General features: G+C 37.0%; 1 protein-coding gene across 2 annotated transcripts in view; it reads left to right on the top strand.

Annotated features, from left to right (window-relative positions):
• The window catches only part of CPSF3 (cleavage and polyadenylation specific factor 3), a 65,817-nt gene extending 51,907 nt beyond the window's left edge, over positions 1-13,910 (top strand). For both annotated transcript variants that reach the window (XM_036751473.1, XM_036751474.1), the window contains 6 exons: positions 778-876; positions 4,006-4,100; positions 6,348-6,435; positions 8,297-8,366; positions 12,956-13,052; positions 13,767-13,910. In XM_036751473.1, coding sequence (XP_036607368.1) covers positions 778-876; positions 4,006-4,100; positions 6,348-6,435; positions 8,297-8,366; positions 12,956-13,052; positions 13,767-13,868 — 551 coding nt within the window. In that variant the 3' untranslated portion in view covers positions 13,869-13,910. The remainder of the gene's footprint in view (positions 1-777; positions 877-4,005; positions 4,101-6,347; positions 6,436-8,296; positions 8,367-12,955; positions 13,053-13,766) is intronic.
• Positions 13,911-20,506: the final 6,596 nt, after the last annotated feature.

Here is a 20,506-nt window from a genome sequence, read left to right as displayed (position 1 = left end):
ACTTTTCATTCCCCTTCTTTCCTCTGACAGTGGAACTCTGGTGGTTCCCCAAATTTGAATGTCCAAAAAAAGTGGTTTTATTTTCTTTATCTTTACTTATGTATAGGCTTGTTGTGTCTCTGTCCTCAGGTTCTAACCAATTTGAACAATTAGCAAATGAAAGGTAAGGCAGGTGTGACTGGTGAGAGGGAGGCCTATGGACATATGCTATGTGGTATAGTAGAAAGAACATTGAGAAGATGAGGGAAGTGGGAGTCGATGGTTTCAAAAGATGCAACAGAAATCTTTTTTGCACTCACCGGTTATATGACCTCAGTCATTTATTCAACACACATTTATTAAGCCAGACACCTATGCCAGGTGCTAGAAGTTCATTCCAAGTTCAGGGGACAGTTTGTGCAAAGAACTAAGATGGGAGATGAAATGTCAGGTCGGTTTGACTGAACATAGAGTATATATGAAATGAAATATAAAACCAGACTACAAAGATGTATGCAGGTCGAGCAAGGCTGCTAATCAGGCTGATCACCCCTACAGTGTGGAAGAAACAAAGGGAATTCATTTAATTGTATTCCTGTGGCCATTAGCTGGGCATCATAGATAAGAGAATGTGTTTGTGTGGGGCATACATAAATTAGAACTGGTCATGTCACTAAAATGAAACTCATATTTACTTTTCCTTTTTAGTCTCTCTATAGTTGGTATATTTCATTGTTAACTATATTCTGTGGGAGTCATGTTGAGTTTATTTAATGTTCTCTTTTTCTGTTGTTTCAGATTATACAGATTTAGCAATGAGCACTGTAAAACAGATTCAAGCCATTCCCTACACTGGTCCTTTTAGTTTGCTGTTTTATCAGCTACAGAAACTGACAGGTAAATGTGGAAATTTGTTCTAATTACTATATTTGTGAGGTAACTACAATCATAGGAAAGTACATTTTAGTATATTTAGTGTGGATTTCATCGTCACTTCAATACAGCAAGCATTTACTGAGTGAGTGCCTTACTAGATGTCACATGCCTTGCTAGGTACTGAGCACATCCAAACAAAGGACTCATCTTCAAGGAGCTTGCCCTCTACTGGGGGAAACAACATGTACACAAATAAGTATATAAAAAAGTAAATACCAAGTAAATTTTTTTTGAGCAGGGGGACATTGTAGGCAGAGTTTCTCTCTTGGTTTTTTTGAACTGGCTTGGTCAAGTAACTAAATGATTTTCCTTTAGGTTAATACTTTGAAAATAGATATCAAAAAAATCCCATGTTACCCTCTGGTCTTTGACAATATTAATTTTTTTAAGCTAATTTTTTTTCAATTAACAAAAATCTGTTGTTTTTCCCATTCACCTCCCTCCACCCTCACTGAAAAAAGAAAGAAAATAAAACCCTTATTACAAATATACATTGTCAAACAAAACAAATTTCCTTATTAGCTATGTCTAAAAAATGTCTTATTCTGCTTTGTGAGTCCATCATCTCTGTTAGGAGAAAACTAGCATGTTTCATCATTTAAATCTGAAGAACTTCTCTAGTTCCCCCGTTGGTTAGTCTTTAAAATGTAAGTTTGATTGGCTATAACTGAAAGTTAATATATTTTTCTTTTCGTTCCATGCAAAATGATATTTTAGTTTTTATCCAAATATCATACGTATCATAAATCAGTTTGTATAACTATCCATGCGTACATGCTAAAGGCAATAGTACTTCTTAGAGTGATCTTCCCAAAGTCAGTGAGATAATGGTACAATGGAAGGATTTGGAGTCAACCAACCTGCCTCTGTTTCCTCATCTGTAAAGTAAGGGAATTGGCCTTGGTGTGAAGTCTAGCTTTAAGAGTCTAATCTCAGGGCCTTTTATCACAAAAGGTAACAATTTGATGCAGAGTTTTATTCTAAAGCAATATATGGAAAGCCTTTTTTTGTGATTAATAAAAAGATTCTGGCAAGGTTGGGGGTCTCTAATAAAGCAGACACAATCTTCAAATTTTAAAATATACTTTCAAATCTTTTTTTCTTTTTTTTTTCTTTTTTAAAAGATTTTGCACCAGGCCTGTATTTTCAATGTCACACACAATTCCCAGTGAGGAAACTTTCTCTATCATTGCAAGTTTTTATCTGTCCTTCAACTTACAGTTTTACAGTCTAGGATACTCTCAGACAACTTGCCCAGGGCTACATGGCAGTTTTTGCCGCAAGTAAATATAAGCAAGTCTCTCCGATTCCAGTTTTCTATCCACCACCCCACCTCACCCATCTTTCAGATAAGAACAACCTTAATCAGCAAGCATTCATTAGGCACCTATTCAGTGACACAAAAAGTGAAGTAACAATAAAAAACAGCATTTCCCCTTGAGTTTGGTCATAGAAAATTTTGGAGTACAAAATCTGATTGGAGGTCGGAGATGGGGGAAGGGGGGGGGGTGGAGGCAGAGTCATCACTGTTTAGAATGTGAATACTCTCACAAGAGTTTGTAGGAATTTTTTTTTTCCCAGAATAGAGGCATTTAAGCTAAATGCTGAGCTAAAAATCTGCTACAAATAATAAAGATTTTTTTAAAATTTCTGTATAATTCTGTCTTCAACTGAAACCATACTGTAATACTTATTGATGACATGGATTTTATCCAGATATTCTAGAAAGAAATTTGGAAATATGCTGTTTTTTAAAAGTAGCTAACATTGGCAGACAGTTTGACCCAGATAATCACTCCGATTGCTAGTCATTTTACCCCAAGAAGGCTAAAGATAGAAAAATGCTAGCAGCTCTTTCTGTGGTATCAAAAAATTCCCTCTATCAACTTTTAATATAGTCCCTTTAAGACTTACTAGACTGGGGGCTGGGTAGGAGTGCGGTGACAGAAGGGAGGCTGACTAGGGAACGGGGCAATCAGAATATATGCCATCTTGGAGTGAGGGGGAGGGTAGAAATGGAGAGAAAATTTGTAACTCAAAATCTTGTGGAAATCAATGTTGAAAACTAAAATATTGAATAAATAATAAAACACAAAAAAAGACTTACTAGACAGTATTCATGAGTAGCTGTAGCTGGAAAAAAAATGCATCACTTATAGATCAATTTTCAACCAAGGAGCCTCTCTGAATTTTGCTAAACTGGTCCTCGGATGACAGCATCTGTTGCTAGGCCCATATTAAAAGCTTTCCCAGCTTAGTAGTATCTGCCTTGGCCTTTGAGAACCCAGCATCACCTCCATGTCAGATCACTAACGATAGGAGAAATGCAAACCAGAATATCCCTGAATTTTACCTCACACCTAGCAAATTGGCAAAGATAACGAAACATGGAAATAGTCAAAGTTGGAGAAGTTGTTGGAAGATAGGTTCACCTGGTACATCATTGGTGGAGCTGTGATGGCATAGTCATTTTGGAAAGTGATTTGAATTTGTATAAATATAATGACTAAAATGTCCATACACTTTGATCCAGAGATTCCACTGTGAGGCATATGACCCAAGGAATTCAGTGACAAGCCCTGCGTACACCAAAATATTTATAGCACTTTTTGTGGTACCAAAGAACTGGAAACAAAGTATGTTGCCCATCAATTGAGGACTGGCCAAACAATCTGGTACATGAATGTTAAAGTATTGCTATTTTGTAAGAAAAAATAAATATGTATATAATGAACAAGCATGGCCCTAAAGAAGAGTTATGAGAAGATGCTTTCTCCTCCCCCCTCCCATTCTTTTGCAGAACTGAGAAGTCCATAGATGTCAAACATTGCATGTATTTTCAGATTTTTTTTATATACTAATCAGTTTGCTGACTTTTTTTCCCTCTTGCTGTTTTTTTTCTTTTTTTTAAATATTTGTTATATGGGATGGCTCTGAGAGGTGGAGAGGGAAGGGATACAGGGCAAATATAAGTGATATAAAATCAAGATGACAACAAATTCTAAAGCATAGGCATGGAAACTAAACATCAAGAAAATGGTTGACAGAAAATTTATATGTACATTATAATCAAGTTTCCCTTTTTTTCAGGTGATGTAGAAGAGATTGACATTCAGCAAAAACCAGCTTTGAAAGTGTTCAAAAATATTACTGTAATACAGGAACCAGGCATGGTAGTATTAGAGGTAAGCATAGTAAAAAAAAGATTCACCTCAAAATTAGGAAGAAAATTAGACAGTTCCATGAAATTAGAAAAAAATTAAACATTCTTACCAGTATCAGCTTTCAGCCTGGGCTATTTTAAATCTAAGTTTCTGTAGTAATAATTATAATAGGAATGATTGTTACACAAAATTTATTTTATTCACACATAGTTATAGCACATTTATACTCTGCTTTCATGCCCTTTCATTGTGTCTCCAGTTATCTCAGTCTATATTGAAATTCTCCAGTTCTAGAAAGGATTTTCTCTCATGCGGTGATATTATAGAGTGAAACAGTGCCAAAACTCCAAAAGAGCTAGTAATCTTTGACTTTGATGTACATACTTCCTAGTCATGGAATTGCAACTTACTGTAACAGGAAAGTAGGAACCCAAATAGAAGGGGAAGGTACATTTATGAAGTTAGATCATTTGCTTCCAATTTTCAAGATGCCTTTACTTTTTATTCATTTTGAATTTTGTGCTGAAAGTAAGCCCCAGAACTAAGGATCCTAGAATGGTCATCTGGTGATTTCATTCACATTTTCTCAAGCATATACATGTCATTTCTGATGAGAGTGGAAGTTAGCCAACGAAGTTCTCTAAATTACTCTTCCTTGGTTAGATAAATAAAAGGAACAGTATGAAAAATGTAGTCCTATGAGCAGTTCTTTTAACAAAATTAATTACTAATATGGTTGTGAACATTCTATTGTTTAAATATATAGATGTCTTTGGAAAAGGAACAGAAATTCAGTTATGGATAGACCAGATCTTGAGAAATGGAAAGGCAGTGGCATTTGGAAGAGGTGAAAGTACTGTCCACAACATGGTGCTTTTAAATACTTGAACATAAAGCACCATAAAGTATAATGTACATACATATATATGTGTGTGTATGTATATATGCGTATGTATACATATATAATATAAAATAGCTCTGATTGGCAACAAAGAGCTTGAAGTGGGGTGGGTAATGAGGGAAAAGAGTCCTTTTTACTGAAGCTTCTTGATTGCATTTAAGTTAAATAAGAAGAGATAACAAAGTGGAGATAATAGCATGAAGCATGGTGATACAAACAGAGCATTAATGTCCAAAAAGGGAGGACAAACTTAGCTATTTTATAAGTTTTTATAAAGGTATTTTTCTCTATTTCTGTTTTTCTACTTTGAAATAGATAACTTTTTTGTTATTTTGTTTTGTTTGGTATATGTATTCTGTCATATTTGTTTTGATAAAATCACAAACCTGCTATAGCAGGAATTCTTAACCTTTTTTTTCTCTTATGGACCCTTTTGGAAGTCTGGTGAAGCCTATGGACTCTCTCTCAGAATAACATTTTTAAATGCATTAAATACTTAGGATTACAAAGGAAACCAATTATTGGGATACAGTTATTAAAATAAAAAAACAAATTTGTGCACCCCAGGTTAAGATCTGTTGTACTAGAACCTAATAATTCAGTTTTCTGAACCTAATAATTTTTGTATTCTGATTTTTTTCTTTATTGAAGAGAGAGAAACAGATTCAGAAACAGCCCAGGGCCAATTCATTTATCTAGCAACTAATTCCATTATTGCACACAATTCAAAACTAAGAACTAAAATATCAAAGTGGAGACTAGATTGAGTGACACCAAAACATATCATGCTGACCTTGATTTGAAATAGTAAGCATCAGAAAATTGTAGCATTAAATTTAAAGAAAGAGTTTTTAGGTTTTTCAGAGTCCTTGTGAGAATAAAAATTAATAGTAAAAGTATTAAATGAGAGTGAGTATGGGGTTATAGATGGAAAGCTGGCCTCACAGTCCAGAAGACCTGAACCCATACTGTCTTTGTGACCCTGGGAAGTCACTTCACTTTCAGTATCCTCAACAGTTGATCTATCTGTCAGTTGCAGAGAAAGTTGCAATCTGCACCGAGAGGAAGTGTTCCCTCCCTGTGCAAATCTAATCACAGGTCCTGTCTGTCTCAAAATGTATTAAACATTTTTGAACATTAGAAGAATCTGAAGGATTGAGAATTACTCTACATGATATCCAATTATTCTTCCATAAAATAATCAATTACCTTGTGAGGCAAAGGGAAGGGGGCATCCAAACTAGTTTCATTACTGTATGGATTCATCAACTCAGTAAAAACATTAGAACTAACGGTCCATTAGTATGTGTAGTGATGGTTCTGGTCATTATAGTCCTTCTTTGTTAATTCTACTATTTGTTTTGCAGTGGTTAGCAAATCCTTCCAATGATATGTATGCAGATACAGTAACAACAGTGATCCTTGAAGTTCAGTCAAACCCCAAAATACAGAAAGGTACAAATATGTTTTATAAAATTTTATCAAATATTTTTAATTGTATCATTTATGGGAAATGTAATATATTTATTATAATATAGCAGTATGTTAGAAAACCAGTATTTATAACTCGCAGGGCATAGTCCAATAATATGATCATATATTTAGAACTAGAAGTGTTTTTAGAGGTAGAGATTGTAGTTCCTCATTTTGCAAATGAGGAAACCCATCATTCTGGGGTGGAGGTGACACAGCTCTCTAAAATGTGTTATGATGTACAAAACTGAAAAGGCTTAAAGTATAATCTTGCCAATAGCTGATCTACTAGCGGGGCAGAGCCAGGATAGCAGAGAAAATACAGGGACTGACCCCAGCTCTCCCAAATTCCTCTCCAGACAACTTTAATTAGTGCTTTAAAACGAATTTGGAGTAGCAGAACCCACAAAAGGATGGGGTAAAACAATTTTCCAGCTCAAATCAACTTAAAAGGTCAACAGGAAAGGGCTATCACATCAGGGTAAAAATGGAGCTCAGTCCAGACAGGCTGTACCAGCACAGACTGAGCCCCAGCAAACAGCAGCAGGCCTTGGAGGCATCTGAATCAGTAGCAGGAGTGCTGTTTGGAACTCTCAGCTCACAGACAGTAAGGCAACTGGTCAGAAAATTTGCAGGGCATCTCTTTTCTGGACCTTGGTGCAAGACTGTTGTATTGCCCACACATGGATCCAGGTCTCAGTCCCAGAGCAAGGAGAAGCAGTAGCACACTAGAGCTTACAGCTAAAAGGAAACTGATCCCCTAGTCGTAGTTCCAGTGTAGAGAAGAATGCTTGTGGTCACACACACCAGAACAAAGGCCAGGAGAATAATAAGCACGTATTTCCTTAGATCATACCACCTTGGAAGAATTAAAAACTTACAGACCTGCCAAAACTCACTCTAAAAACAGCAGCATGCAAAACCTGCAGCTTGGAATAGTGGCCCCCTCCACCCCAGGAGGCGGACCCCCCCCCCATGTTAGCATAAAGTTAAAAGTCAAGAAATAGGGTGGAAAAATGAGCAAACAGAAAAAAAATGACCTGACCATAGAAGGTTGCTATGGAGACAGGGAAGATCAAAACACAAACTCAGAAGAAGACAATAAAAACAAAACTGCTACGTCCAAAGCCTCAAAGAAGACCTCAGGCCCAAAAAAATTACTGAAAGAGTTCAAAAAGAAGTTCAAAAATCAAATAAGAGAAGTAGAGGAAAAATTAGAGAAAGAAATGAGACTGTGCAAAAAATTCATGAAAAGATGAATTCACTACCAATGAAGAGGAAATTAAAGCAATAATTACGAGGTATTTTGCTCAACTCTGTGCCAGTAAATCTGACAATCTAAGTGAAATGGATGAGTATTTGCAAAAATATAAATTGCTCAGATTAAAAGAAGAGGAAATAAAATATTTAAATGACCCCATTTTAGAAAAAGAAATTGAACAAGCCATCAATTAACTCCCTAAGAAAAAATCTCCAGGGCCAGATAGATTTACAGGTGAATTCTGCCAAATAAGAGCAGTTAATTCCAGTGCTGTATAAACTATTTGGAAAAATAGATAAAGAAGGAGTTCTACCAGATTCTTTTTATGACATAAATATGGTGCTTGGTACCTAAAGCAGGAAGAGCCAAAACAGAGAAAGTTATAAACCAATTTCCCTAATGAATGTTGATGCAAAAGTTTTAAATAAAATATTAGCAAAGAGATTACAGCACTATATATCACCAGGATAATACATTCTGACCAGGTGGTATTTATATCAATTATCCAAAAGAAAATTAAATTACTCTTGTATTTATTTGGAAAAGGAACTAAATCTTATTTTTTGCTTTTTTCCCTTTTAGGTGCAGTACCTAAGGTATCAAAAAAAATAGAAATGCACATTTACAGCAAGAGATTGGAGATTATGCTTCAGTAAGACTTTTTACATCACTCAATATTGTTGAAATTGAATGGTTGAAATAGTGACATTTAGTAGGCCTGGGAACTAGATCCAGTTCTACCATCAACTGGTTTTGTGGGCTTGATAGGCCATGGTGTAGTAGAAAGAGCCTAGATTTGGAGTCAGAGGACCTGGGCTTTAATCATAGTTCTGTTGCTATTATCTACCTTTGTGACCTTGGGCAAATTATCTCTCTGAGCCTCAGTTTCCTCATAATGGGGGGGGGGGGTAGATGAATTTCTGATCATGAAATCAATGTATTAATAGCTGCGTTAATCACAGTATTTTTATATTCAGCAAATGCTAAGAGCTTACTATGTGCCTGACACTGATAGACACTGAGGATATAGACTCAGGAACTAATCAGTCCTTTCCCTCCAAGGCAGTCACTTCTGCTGGGAGGGGAAACAACATACACAGATACGTAAATATTAAATATAAATATCTCAAGTGAATGAGAAAAACACCATGGTAAGGCCTTAAATAGAATGTGACATTTGAGCTGAACCTTGAATGGGCCTGAGGATTCTGAGAGTATTCTAGGCATAGAGCACAGCCAGAAGATGGAATGGGAACCAGCAAAGGGGCTAATTTAGTGGAGTGTGGAGTGTGTGAGGGGATAACGTGAAATTAATCTAGAAGAAGGTAGAGCCAGATTCTACCTGGAGGACGCTAAATAACAAATAGGATTTTGTATTTATCCTATGGAGCCATTTAAGCTTCTCGAGAGAGGAAGTGACATGATATGTACTGTATTTAGGAATATCAGTTTAGCTGCTGTGTGGAAGATGGAATAGAGTATTTGGAAACAGGAAGACTAGTTAAGGGTGATATTGAAATAGTCCACGTGGGAGTTGATAAGGGTCTGAATTAAGGGTAGGGACCATGAGAATGGAGAGAAAGCAATGCGTGTGAGAGGTATTATGAAGGTGGGATCTACAGAGTGCAACTTATTGGGGAGACTGGAGAGGAAGAAGGAAGAGTTGAAGATGGAAAGAATGGAGTTGAAGATGGAAAGAATGGTGGTACTGTGTAACAAAAATGTGAAAGTTTGGCAACAAGGTGGCTTTCAGAGGGAAGATACTGAGTCCCATTTTAGACATGCTTGTGGGATATCCAGATAGATATGGACAATACAGATTGGATTATAGGATCAGAACTTATGAGAGAGATGGGACTAAATATATAGATTTGAGAGTCATCTGCAAGGAGATTTTTCCTTTTCTCATTTCACATTGAACCAATGGATGCTTAATGAGATCACTAAGACTATAAAGGGAAGGCCTAAGTCAGTACTTAGAGGTTTTCTGCAGTTTCATGAATGTACATTTACAGAATAAAAGAATTCTGGAGTTGGAAGGCACCTCAGCAGCCATCTAGTCCAATTTATACCTAAAAATGGATCACCACCACAACATACGCAAAAAGGAGGGGAATACCAAAGAAGCACATTTCACTTTGGACAGCTTCAATCAAGCATAAATTTGTTTGTTCACTGTTTTCACCTACTGGTCCTGGTTCTGCTTTCTGGGGTTAAGCAGAATAAGTCCAGTTCCCCCAACATGATGATAGCCTTTCAGATATTCAAACACAGCTGTCATGACCCCCATGAGACTTACCCTCTCCAGGATGAACATCCCCACTTCCTTCAAGTGATCCTCATATGATGTAAACTCAAGGTCTTTCACTACCCTGGTTGCCCTCCTATGGATGCTTTTCAGCTTGAAGGTACTAAAATGTGGTACCCAGAATAGAAAAAAATATAGCATGTGCGAAATGGAGAACAAGGTGCAGTTGGATTGTCAACTAACTTGCTATTCCTGCAGGCCATGCTTCATGATGTAGCTCGGGATCTCATTAGTTTTTGGTTCCCTATGTCACAAAACCTTGAAGTCCACAAAAATGATGTTCTTTTTCTGAAAAAACTTCCATCTAACCATACCTCGTTTTACTTCTGAAGTCTGTTTTTTAAAATTCAGGTATAATACTTTTGTCCCTGTTATACTACATCTTCCTAGATTCAGCCCAGTGTTCTAGCCTGTCAAGATGTTTTTGAAATCCTGCCACCTATTTTGTGAGCTATCCATCCCAAGTTTGTGTTTTCTGCAAATTTAATAAACATGCTATTTATGCCTTTACCTGATCATTAATAGAAATGCTAAATTACACATGTCCCACCATAGGACCAATGTCCACCCCATTGCAAACCTCATTCTAAGATGATTTCAAAACATTAATGACTGCTTCTTGCCTGTGGCCATTCAACCAGTTGAATCCATGTAAATATACCATCATCTAACATATATCTCTACCTTTTCCACAAGAGTGTGTAAGATACTTTAGTAGGTAGTTTGCTGACAATCCTAGTAAACCATATCTTTAGTATTCCTCAGATCCTCTATCTTGGTAACCAGGTTAAAAAACGGTTACTTGGGCACGAGACTGTCTTGATAAAGCCAACCTGGCTCTTCTGAGTTACTTTTCTAGGTGTTCCCCAACCATTTATTTAGTACTTCATTTTATATTTTTGCCGGACCTTAAGTCAAGCTTATTAGCTTTATTTTGCAGCCCATATCCTTCTTCCCTTTTTTTGAAAGGACTTTTGCCTTGTAGAGATATTAATGATCTTTCAATATCACTGACAGTATCTCAGCAGTCACATTTGCTAGCTTTCAGGCCCCAGGAAGTACTTTGTCTGAATCAGGTAACTTGAAATCATCTGAGGCAGCTAATTGTTTTCTTATCTCCTTACTTATATTGGGTATAAAGTCCTTATTAGTCATTTTTGTTTTGTTCTTTCTAGTCCAATCAATTAATAGGCATTTAAAGTCGTTCTCCTTATTAGACAAAAACAGGCAGGATAAGATTTGAACAGCTGTCTTCTGTTTTCAGTTACTCTGAGCCAGGGACCTGACCCTTCTTTGATCCTCTTTTTCACCATAGCATAGCCTCAGGCATACCTTTTTATTGGCCTTAATTTCTCACCAGCCTCAACTCATTCAACCAGCAAGCATTTATTAATTTTTTTTTAGATGTGTGGAACAGAGATTACAAATATAAACAATTAAATAGTCCCTACTGTCTGGCAGCTTAAGTTGTAACTGAGAGAATACAAGTATAAAGCCCCCTTATGACATAGCCCCTTCTACCTTTCCAGGCTCCTTACACTTCACTCCCCAATTCATATTCTTCTACCCAGTGACCCTGCCCTCCTGGCTGTTGCCTTCTCCCTGGAATGCTCTCCCTCCTCCACTTAACTGACTTCTCTGGCTTCCTTTAAATCCCAACTAAATCCTATCTTTTCCTGGAAGCCTTCCCAATCCCTGTTAATATGTTAATAATTCTGTTAATCATTTCCTATTTATCCCATACATAGCTTGCTTTGTATATATTTGTATGTTTTCTCCCCCATTAGATTGTAAGCTCCTCGAGGAAAGGGACTGTCTATTGCCTCTTTTTCTATCCCAGCACGTAGCACAGTACCTGGTGCATAGTTGGCTCTTGGTAAATGTTTATTGAATTGACTGGTTATGCTGTGTACTTGATTGTCAGGCTTCTAATAGTGGAATCAGTTTTAGATAAAGTTACATTCTGTCTCCAAGGGACATGTAGTAAAATGTTAAAGTTGCATTTTACTTACCCTTTTTACACTAGTAAGTTCATAAGTAAGAAGGTGGAAGGAGTATTGTATTTGAATGCAAAGACTTTTAAATTGGCAATAATGGAGCACCAGGTAACTGAAAAATTTAATTGTGTTTTGGAAATTGTAAGGCAGTATATTTTCCCAGTGGCATTTTAAAAATATTCCTCTGCAAAATGGTTAGAATTTTTATACTTAAAATATTTTGTATACTTACCTATTAGATAGAAAATTTATTCATTGAAGAGCTATGTTGTAAAAACTTAGATCTAAGCTTTTCTAGCTTGATATAGTAATATTAGTAGCAGTGGTGGTAGTAGTAGTAGTAGGAGTAATAGTTGACATTTTACTGTGTGCCAAGCACTATACAAATGCTTTTGAATTACTATTTTATTTGACCCTCACAACAAAGTGTTGTTATTATCCCCATTTCATAGATGAGGAAACTGAGGTAATCAGTTTAAATGACTTGCCCAGGGTCACAGAGCTGGTGTTTGAGGCTGGAGTAAGGTTTTCCTGACTCCACTACTCTAACCACTTAGCTTACCTACATGAACTGGTGCCTTAATGACACATCAGCACTCCAGTGAAGGCGTAAGATTATATCCACATATGAGTATTTATGCTTTTGTCATTGTAATATCGCCTACTTAACAAAAATCACTAATGATAACTTTAAGCTTAACTCTGTGGCTATTATAACTAAACCATCTTAATAAAGCTAATAAAATCCATTAAGCTTAATTTAGAAGAGCTACCCCCAGTTGATGGTTTTAAATATTTGCTTAGATTCTACTCTGGAAATGTAGTCCAGCAACAGTTTTGTAACTTGTTTGGATTTTATGAGGTGTTGTTTTATCAGCTTACCTTTCTCATGTCTGATAACTTCTCAATTATGATTTTAACATTTTTTGTTTGAAGGGACATATTTGGGGAAGATTGTGTAAGTGTTAAAGATGGATCCATTCTAAGTGTCACAGTGGATGGAAAGACTGCCAATATATCCTTGGAGACACGAGTATGTATATTTGTTGAAAGCAGCCAGTCTGCTACAAGTGATATTCATATAGTTTCTTAAGCACAAATAACATCCTTTGGACATACAGGTTCTCATGATCTCTGCAAATTGAGAACAGATTTTAGTCTACATATAAGAGCAGTTCTGATGATTTAATGTATATTTGAGGGGAGGATATCCATTGCTTCATCTGAGCAGTGAGATTTAAATTACTTTGTTAACCAAAAAAGCGTCATGTTTTTCTTCAGAAGCATCTACATGGATATTACTGATTTGAAATCAGATTTAATATAATAAACAGGTGCTGATTGGATTATCATATCCATCTCTCACTAAAATAATTTATTATCATCCTTGTGAGGGCACAAACTAAATTAAATTCCTAGGGTGCCCTTTGCATCAGAACTTTGAAAAAGTAGTAGTTCTCATAGGACTTTAGATTTATTATTTAGCTTTTCCAAAATTGATCTCTTTTAACACATTCATTATGCTTAGTTTGTTACTTCTTAGCAGAATTTTAATAAATCTCTTAGTGAACCTCTCTATACAGAATGCCCAAAAGTTTACAATGCAGCTGAAGTGTTTCTATTGATAATTGGCCTTAAAAGTATCTTCACCCATACAACAAATGTGTGCTACTTAAACTGATATTGATATTTCCTCTTATATTAACTAAAGACACTAACTTAAGGTGTTGTGTCTATTATCTTTCAGACAGTCGAATGTGAAGAAGGAAGTGAAGAGGACGAGTCCCTTCGAGAAATGGTGGAACTTGCCGCACAAAGACTCTTTGAGGCCCTCACACCAGTTCATTGAAAATTACATTTCCATGTACATTAAAATATTTTTAATCCTTTATTCTGTTTCTATTACTTTAGTTTCCCTGGAGTAGCACACATACTTTCTGATAGGAAAATTTCATGTCTACTCTTTGAGTATCACTAATGTGTTATACTTCAAGGTTTTCTGGTATCAGTGCAAACTGCGACCTCTCTCCACCTTATGTGGTCATCCTGAGTTTCTTTTGCCAAAAACAAGTTCATCACCTTGTGGCCAACCTATCGATGTTTTGTTATTTTAGAAAAATACAGATTCTTCTTCCAACCAAATAGCTTCTACTAAAGTTATTAGAATCTGCCTAGATCCAAATGATTAAAAAGTGACCTCTCAAGGAGGGGAAACGTATATGGATTTTTTTTTAATGTGAGCATGCAAAACTTAATTTTTTCTAGTAGTTACTGTAAATAGTTGTTTATCTTGTTCATTCCCTCACCTCTCCCTGTTACTCTCCAGAGGTTCTTGACTGTGAACTTTTTAAAAAAAGAACTATTTTGGTAACTATTTCAGTATAGTTTCCTCTGTTTACCTTATATATTTATGTTTTTAAAAACATTATTTTGAGAAGGGGTCCATAGGCTTCACTGGACTATCAAAGGGGTCCATGACACAAAAAACACTGAGAACCCTTGCTCTATGCAAATCTGAGGCAGCTAGATGGTATACTGGGCCTACAGTCAGGAGGACCTGAGTTCAAATTCTTCAGATACAAGCTTTGTGACCTTGGGCAGGGCACTTAACCTTAATTTGCCTCAGTTTCCTCAACTGTAAAAACGGGGATAATAGTAGCATCTACCTGCCAGGGTTGTTTTGAGGATAAGTGAGCTGATGATTGTAAAGCACTTAGCGCAGTACCTGGCATATAGTGAGTGCTATTAATGATAATGAATATTGTGTTCATCTCGGCGTGTGTAAAATGGCTCTTGAAACATCTCAAAGTGATGTTAAAAAACTAATGTTTGTTTAGCTCAGTGAAACCAGTTAAAAGAGAAATAAAATAGAAATGCTTCTATGGAGTTTCATGCGTTTATCATTATCCTTTACTGGTCAATTTGTTTTGTAGATATGATGTATGTGTGATGCATAAAACAGGAAAAAAAACTCAAGAAAAATTTAAAAAAATTGTTGTGGCCTTTGTATTTTTAAAGTACTTTGTTATGTTAGGTAGCAAGTTGGTTTGTCTTTTGTGTTTTGGCTATTTTTAGCACAACTATATTAAGTACTAAGAGTGAAGGTGTACAGTAGGTATACCTTTTTGCTGGCCCTGCTTCTTCATTGGAGGCAGACAAATGCATATGAATGGTAGTTTGATTTCCAAATAACAATGTTCTGTACACAAAAACCTGAGTTCATATCCAGCCTCTGAGCTATGTGACCCTGGGCAAGTCACTGAACCACTGCCTTAGCTTTCTCAACTAAAAAATGAGGATAATAGCACTGACCTCCAAGAGTTTAGCAAATACATAGCACATAGTAACAATAAGTGTTTATTCTGTGTTCCATATCACCTGACTTTTAATGTGGTTTTAAAGAAGTAACTGATAGCTCATTTGTATTTAATATTTCTGTTGTTTTATTCGGTAGAGGAAGTAGAGTGCATTTTTAGATTCAGGAAGGCCTGAGTTCAGATCCAGCCTGATCCAGCTTGTGTCTTTAGGTAGGACAGGAGGGAGGAAGGAAGCAAGCAGGAGTTTCCCAAGCTAGTGATTAGTTTTATAATCAGCATTAGGTGCCTACTCTTCCGTACTATGTGCTAGGCACTGATGATACAACATGAAAAGTTTATTTCTGTAGCACTTTTAAAGACTTACCCTTTATCCTCAAGGCTATGTGGTCTATGCAGGAGCATATATTTTGATACATTTTATATACATTTAATAACATAGGTTTTCTTCATACCAACCCTGAAACTGTGGTGTAGTATAGTGGAGAGAACAATCAGTTTGTTACTAAAAAACCTAGGCTTGAATCTTAGCCCAGGCATTTAGTAAACTGTTCAGCTCCTTTTCCCTATTCAGTTTCTTACACATTATACTCCACCCCAAACCCATCCCTCTTATTCTGTGAACCAATCACACTGGCTCTTTGCTGTTCCTCGCTTGGAGGCTGTCCAAGTGAATTCTTTTAGGATCCTAGGAATTCCATGTCTATTCATCATTATTTCAGGTAGCATCCCAACATTCTTGGGAGTCCAATGACTACAGAGAAGGTCTAAGTGAATTCTTTCACGCCCAAACCCCTCTCCTGACTCTGACCTCAGCATTAGGAGATGCTTAATAAAGGCTTGTTGAATCATTTGAACCAGGCTGGTGGCCTGGAGGGATATTGTGGAAGAAGAATTGACTAGATTTAGTAAAGGATCGGGAGAACAGTGGAAGATGAATCCTCTAAAATTTTGAACTTAAGGACAGAATTGTGGCACCTTGGACATATAAGCCTCATAGTAGGGACTTAACTAATTTTTGTTCAGGTGAACTGAAATCTCATCAAGCACCTAAGCCTTTCCTTTGTGTTAGGATTTGAAGCCCCTTGTCTGTCCTCCCTTGAGCTTGCCAAAGGAAGCCTAATGTGCTGTTGACCCTCCTTGCTTTCTCTTGACAACCTGAGGATACCAGTCAGTCGATAAACATTTATCAGGTGCCTACTATGTGCTTGGCACTCTGCTAAGTGCTGGGAATACAAAGAAAGGCAAAAGAGAGGCCTTGCTCTCCAGGAACTTACGATCTAATGAGGGAGATATTTGTACTACGGACAAACAAGATACAAAGGATCAATTGGAGTTGTCAACAGAGGGAAGGCACTAGTGTGTGGGTCAGAAGACCACTGACTTAAGTTAAAAAAAAGGTTTCTCAAGTTAGGAAAAACAAGCTTTATTTGATCAAGGCTCGAGAGAGTTGGGCATCTCTCACTACCAGGGCGAACTGGCAGTGACGAGAGAGGCCCAACTCTTGCGAGATTTGATCAAATACAGTTTCTGTTTTTCCTAACTTGAGAAACCTTTTTTTTTAATTGAGTCGGTGGTCTTCTGACCCACACAGTTTTGGGGGCTTGTCCCAGAATTCCCCTTAAGTGAGGGAGGGGTCTCCTCACCATGGAGCAGGATCCAGCGGCACCCAAAATTCATTGGGGGACTCCTGGTCCGGTGTGGGCTCCGCCCGGTTGAGGAAAATCCTGAAGGGAGGGACTAGGAGGGACAGAAGCTGTGCTAGGGCTCTGACATTCTGCAGTGGGGGAAAAAAAAAAAGCCCTGCCAGCTGGCGTGGAAGGTGGAAGAGTCGTAAATAAGTACGTGTACTGCCTGGAGGTAAGCACTCAGAGGTCTGGGGGTTATCTGTTGAGTCTAAGACTCAGTGAGTGTAGTGACAGCTGCCAACCAAATTAGGTGGGATAGAAACCCCAAGGGAAAGGATGCTAATGAGGAGGCTTCATGGGAGACTCACCTGGGAGGGGTGACCTTCCCTATTTGACTAAGTTCTTCTGAACTTGGAGGGTGCGGTGACAGCCCTTGTAAATTATGGGGAAGGGACAGTCTAAGTCTGTGTAGTCAGAGTGCAAGTGTGAGGTACCTGTAGATAATCCCTAAGGCAATCGATTGCAGAATTGGAATGAACAACAAAAGTATAAAGGGAATTTTTTGGATTTCTGTATCTCTCTGTATCTGTGTTTTTGTGTGAGTGTGTAATCTGACACCCTATAATGTCCGCTATCTCTGTTTTTCTCTCCCTCACTGACTCCAGTCTCTTCAAAAGAGCAGGAGGGAGGGTTAGAGAGAAAGAGAGAGAAAAACGTTTTTGTTGTTTAAGTTATGTGATGGAAAAGGCAAGTTGAAGAGGGTAGGAGAAGTGTCAGGTCAGAACAAGAAAGAAATAAGGTATGTGCAGTTTTAAAGGGGCTTTAATCAAAGTCCACCAGAAAGGAAAGGCAATAAAGTTTAAGCAGGTAGGAAAGAGGAAGACATGTAGAAGTTTTATTACGCTCCCCGGGAGAGCGGGTGCAGTGCTCGCGGGAACACTCACACCGATACAGCTGCAGGAGCAGGGGTAACCATTCCCTCCACTCCTGCTAGAGTCATGGTTACTTTACAATCTTTGTTTTTTACATAGTTTTCCTAGGTTATACAGTTTATATAAATAGGGTAATAAGGATACAGAAGCAAAAGTGAAGTTAATTAGATTTTCCTTGTCTTAGTTTAGGATTAAACTATATTCTTTTACTTCCCCTACTTTCCCTCTTTAACATATGCAAATGATGCAAATCAGTAGGCCTGGATTCTTGACCAAGACCAGACCCTAGATAAGCTTGAACAGGTTCAAGTGGGTTTGGCCTCTCTAATCCCCCAGACTGCCTTCTCAAAAAGTATGCACATGAGTACAAGCCTCTGACCTCTCACCTGACCGACCTTGAGGCCTGGTCTCTGCTAAAGCTGGGGTGGACATGTAGAAAGTTTAACGAAGGCATAATCTATTTGCACAATGTGAATAGAGGTTTTGACAGTAAAAGGTTTGGCAACTTGGGAAGTTGTTGGAAAAATGTTCTTTCTTTCTCCCTCCATTCCAATTCTGGCCAAATTTGGAATGAAGATAAGAAAGAAAACAGGAAACTTCCCTTAAATTTAAGTGAAATGTGTTACTCCTAATTTGATGTAAGATAAGTCGGAATTTATTATGCTATTTGGCACTAAGGCAAATTTGGAAAATGCATAGATCTGAAAAAGAGACACTTTGAGTTTCCTAGTGTGGAGACACCACTGGATCTTTTCTAGAGTCCCACTCACCTTTGACTGGCAAATTCAAAGTTCTCACTTTCAAAAAAAGTTTTTAAGAAGTGAACACAGAAGTAAAATTTACTTGAGTAAAAATTGGAACCATTAAGATCTTTTCATCCTGTTATCCTGTCTCAGAATGAGCCAGGGCTGCAATAAAAGGTTAGAGCAGCTAAAAATTCTTTAGCAGATTCTGTTAACTGTAGATAATCTTGTGAAACAAATGAAACCTTTTTCAAAATAATAATACACTTATGAATGTGAAGAAAAATCAATTTAAATGACAAAAGATGTACATTTTTTTCTACATCCTCCTCCAATCTATCTGTAGACTCTTTGTGGGGTTAAGAATTCAAGCTCTATGTCAGAAGTATAGACAAAGATGTTTTAATTCATGTGTGGTTAATGAGAATCACTTTGAGACTAGTATAAATAAAAAATTGGAAAAAGAACTTTAAAAAATCTAGAATGTGCTCTACAATGCATTGTAATTATGGTTTCCCAATTTTTGGAATTAACTTTAAGTAATGATCCTATAAATAGAATTGGAAAATATTTAATAAAGTCATTAAATCAATAGAATTAATAAGTAGTTTTTTATATACAACTACAGAGATCCTTATGTGCAATTTAGTGATCCTCGTTCCTATTTGAGTTTGAAAAAAATGGCTTAAAGCTTCCAAAATAGAGAAATATAAGCAGAGAATGAGAGCCAATCTGAACATATTTTACCCAAAAGACTGTTACTTACTATATTCCTGAAAAACAAAAATACTTCTTAGAATAGGAGTTATCTCAATAGACAGATATTTCTAGCTTGCTGTGATCTTCCTAATTTTGCTACTTGGAAAGCTTAAAAAGTGATTCAGCTGTGAATATACAATAGAGAGTTGGCTCCTTTTCAAAACAATTGCCCTGCTTAACTAGCTGCTTTTCCTTATTTTTAGGCCCTTTATTTTGATTTTTTTTTATCACCTAAAAGTCTCAATGTAAATTAAGTTATAATAACATAGAAACTGCAAAAATTAAAATACATGTTGCAGCAAAAGCTCTACTCCCTGTTCTCTGTTTTACAACAAATTTATTGTCATAGATAACATCCTATTTATATACTGAACATTAGTGCACACTGTAATCTCCCTGGCCTTCCCATACCCCACTAACAACAGCCCTGGACCCCTGGGGACCCTGAAACACACGCTTCTAAGCAAGCAGAGGAACCGCTCCTCTCAAGGCCCCAAGTCCTTGCTCCCACACCACTGGAACCTGGAATTTTTGCTCCAAGTTTCCCAAAGCCCAGCAACCCCTATTAGGAAGCAAATGTTCCTCAGGGACCCTCCTCAATGACTCCTCAGACCTTTAATTCAGGTGCTGGACTCTACAGCTTCCCAGCACTCCCGGGTCCTTAGTCCCTCTCCCCTTTCCCAAATCCCTGACTCAACCACCCCTGATACCACAGCCAAACTACAACTGTGTGGAGAGAAGAAATGCCTCTATGCTTGGTAAGCCCAATATACATAATGATTTAGGAATGGAATTAATGTCATCTGAAATTTTTCTGTTTGTACTATTATTGTACTTCTAAATTGTAGTAAAATTCTCCTATGTTGTAAAACTTGTGTGAACATTATGAGCCAGAAAATGGTATTAAAGCAATTTTTCATCTGAATTTTGTTGAAACTAAAAAATAGAAACAATTGTGTAAAACCAGTTAAGTTACTTTATCAGCCTTGCTAACCTTGTCTTGTTATGTTTTATAATTGCCTTTTAGAAAACCAGGTATTTCTACCTTCACCTGTAGTTAATAGAACGTCACAGCTAAAACAATTCGGCCAGCACTTATGAAACTTGTAAG

Source organism: Trichosurus vulpecula, chromosome 3 (assembly GCF_011100635.1).
Source record: "Trichosurus vulpecula isolate mTriVul1 chromosome 3, mTriVul1.pri, whole genome shotgun sequence".
Lineage (NCBI taxonomy): Eukaryota > Metazoa > Chordata > Mammalia > Diprotodontia > Phalangeridae > Trichosurus > Trichosurus vulpecula.
Note: the sequence above shows the minus strand (reverse complement) of the source record. Positions and strands in the feature narration are given on the sequence as shown.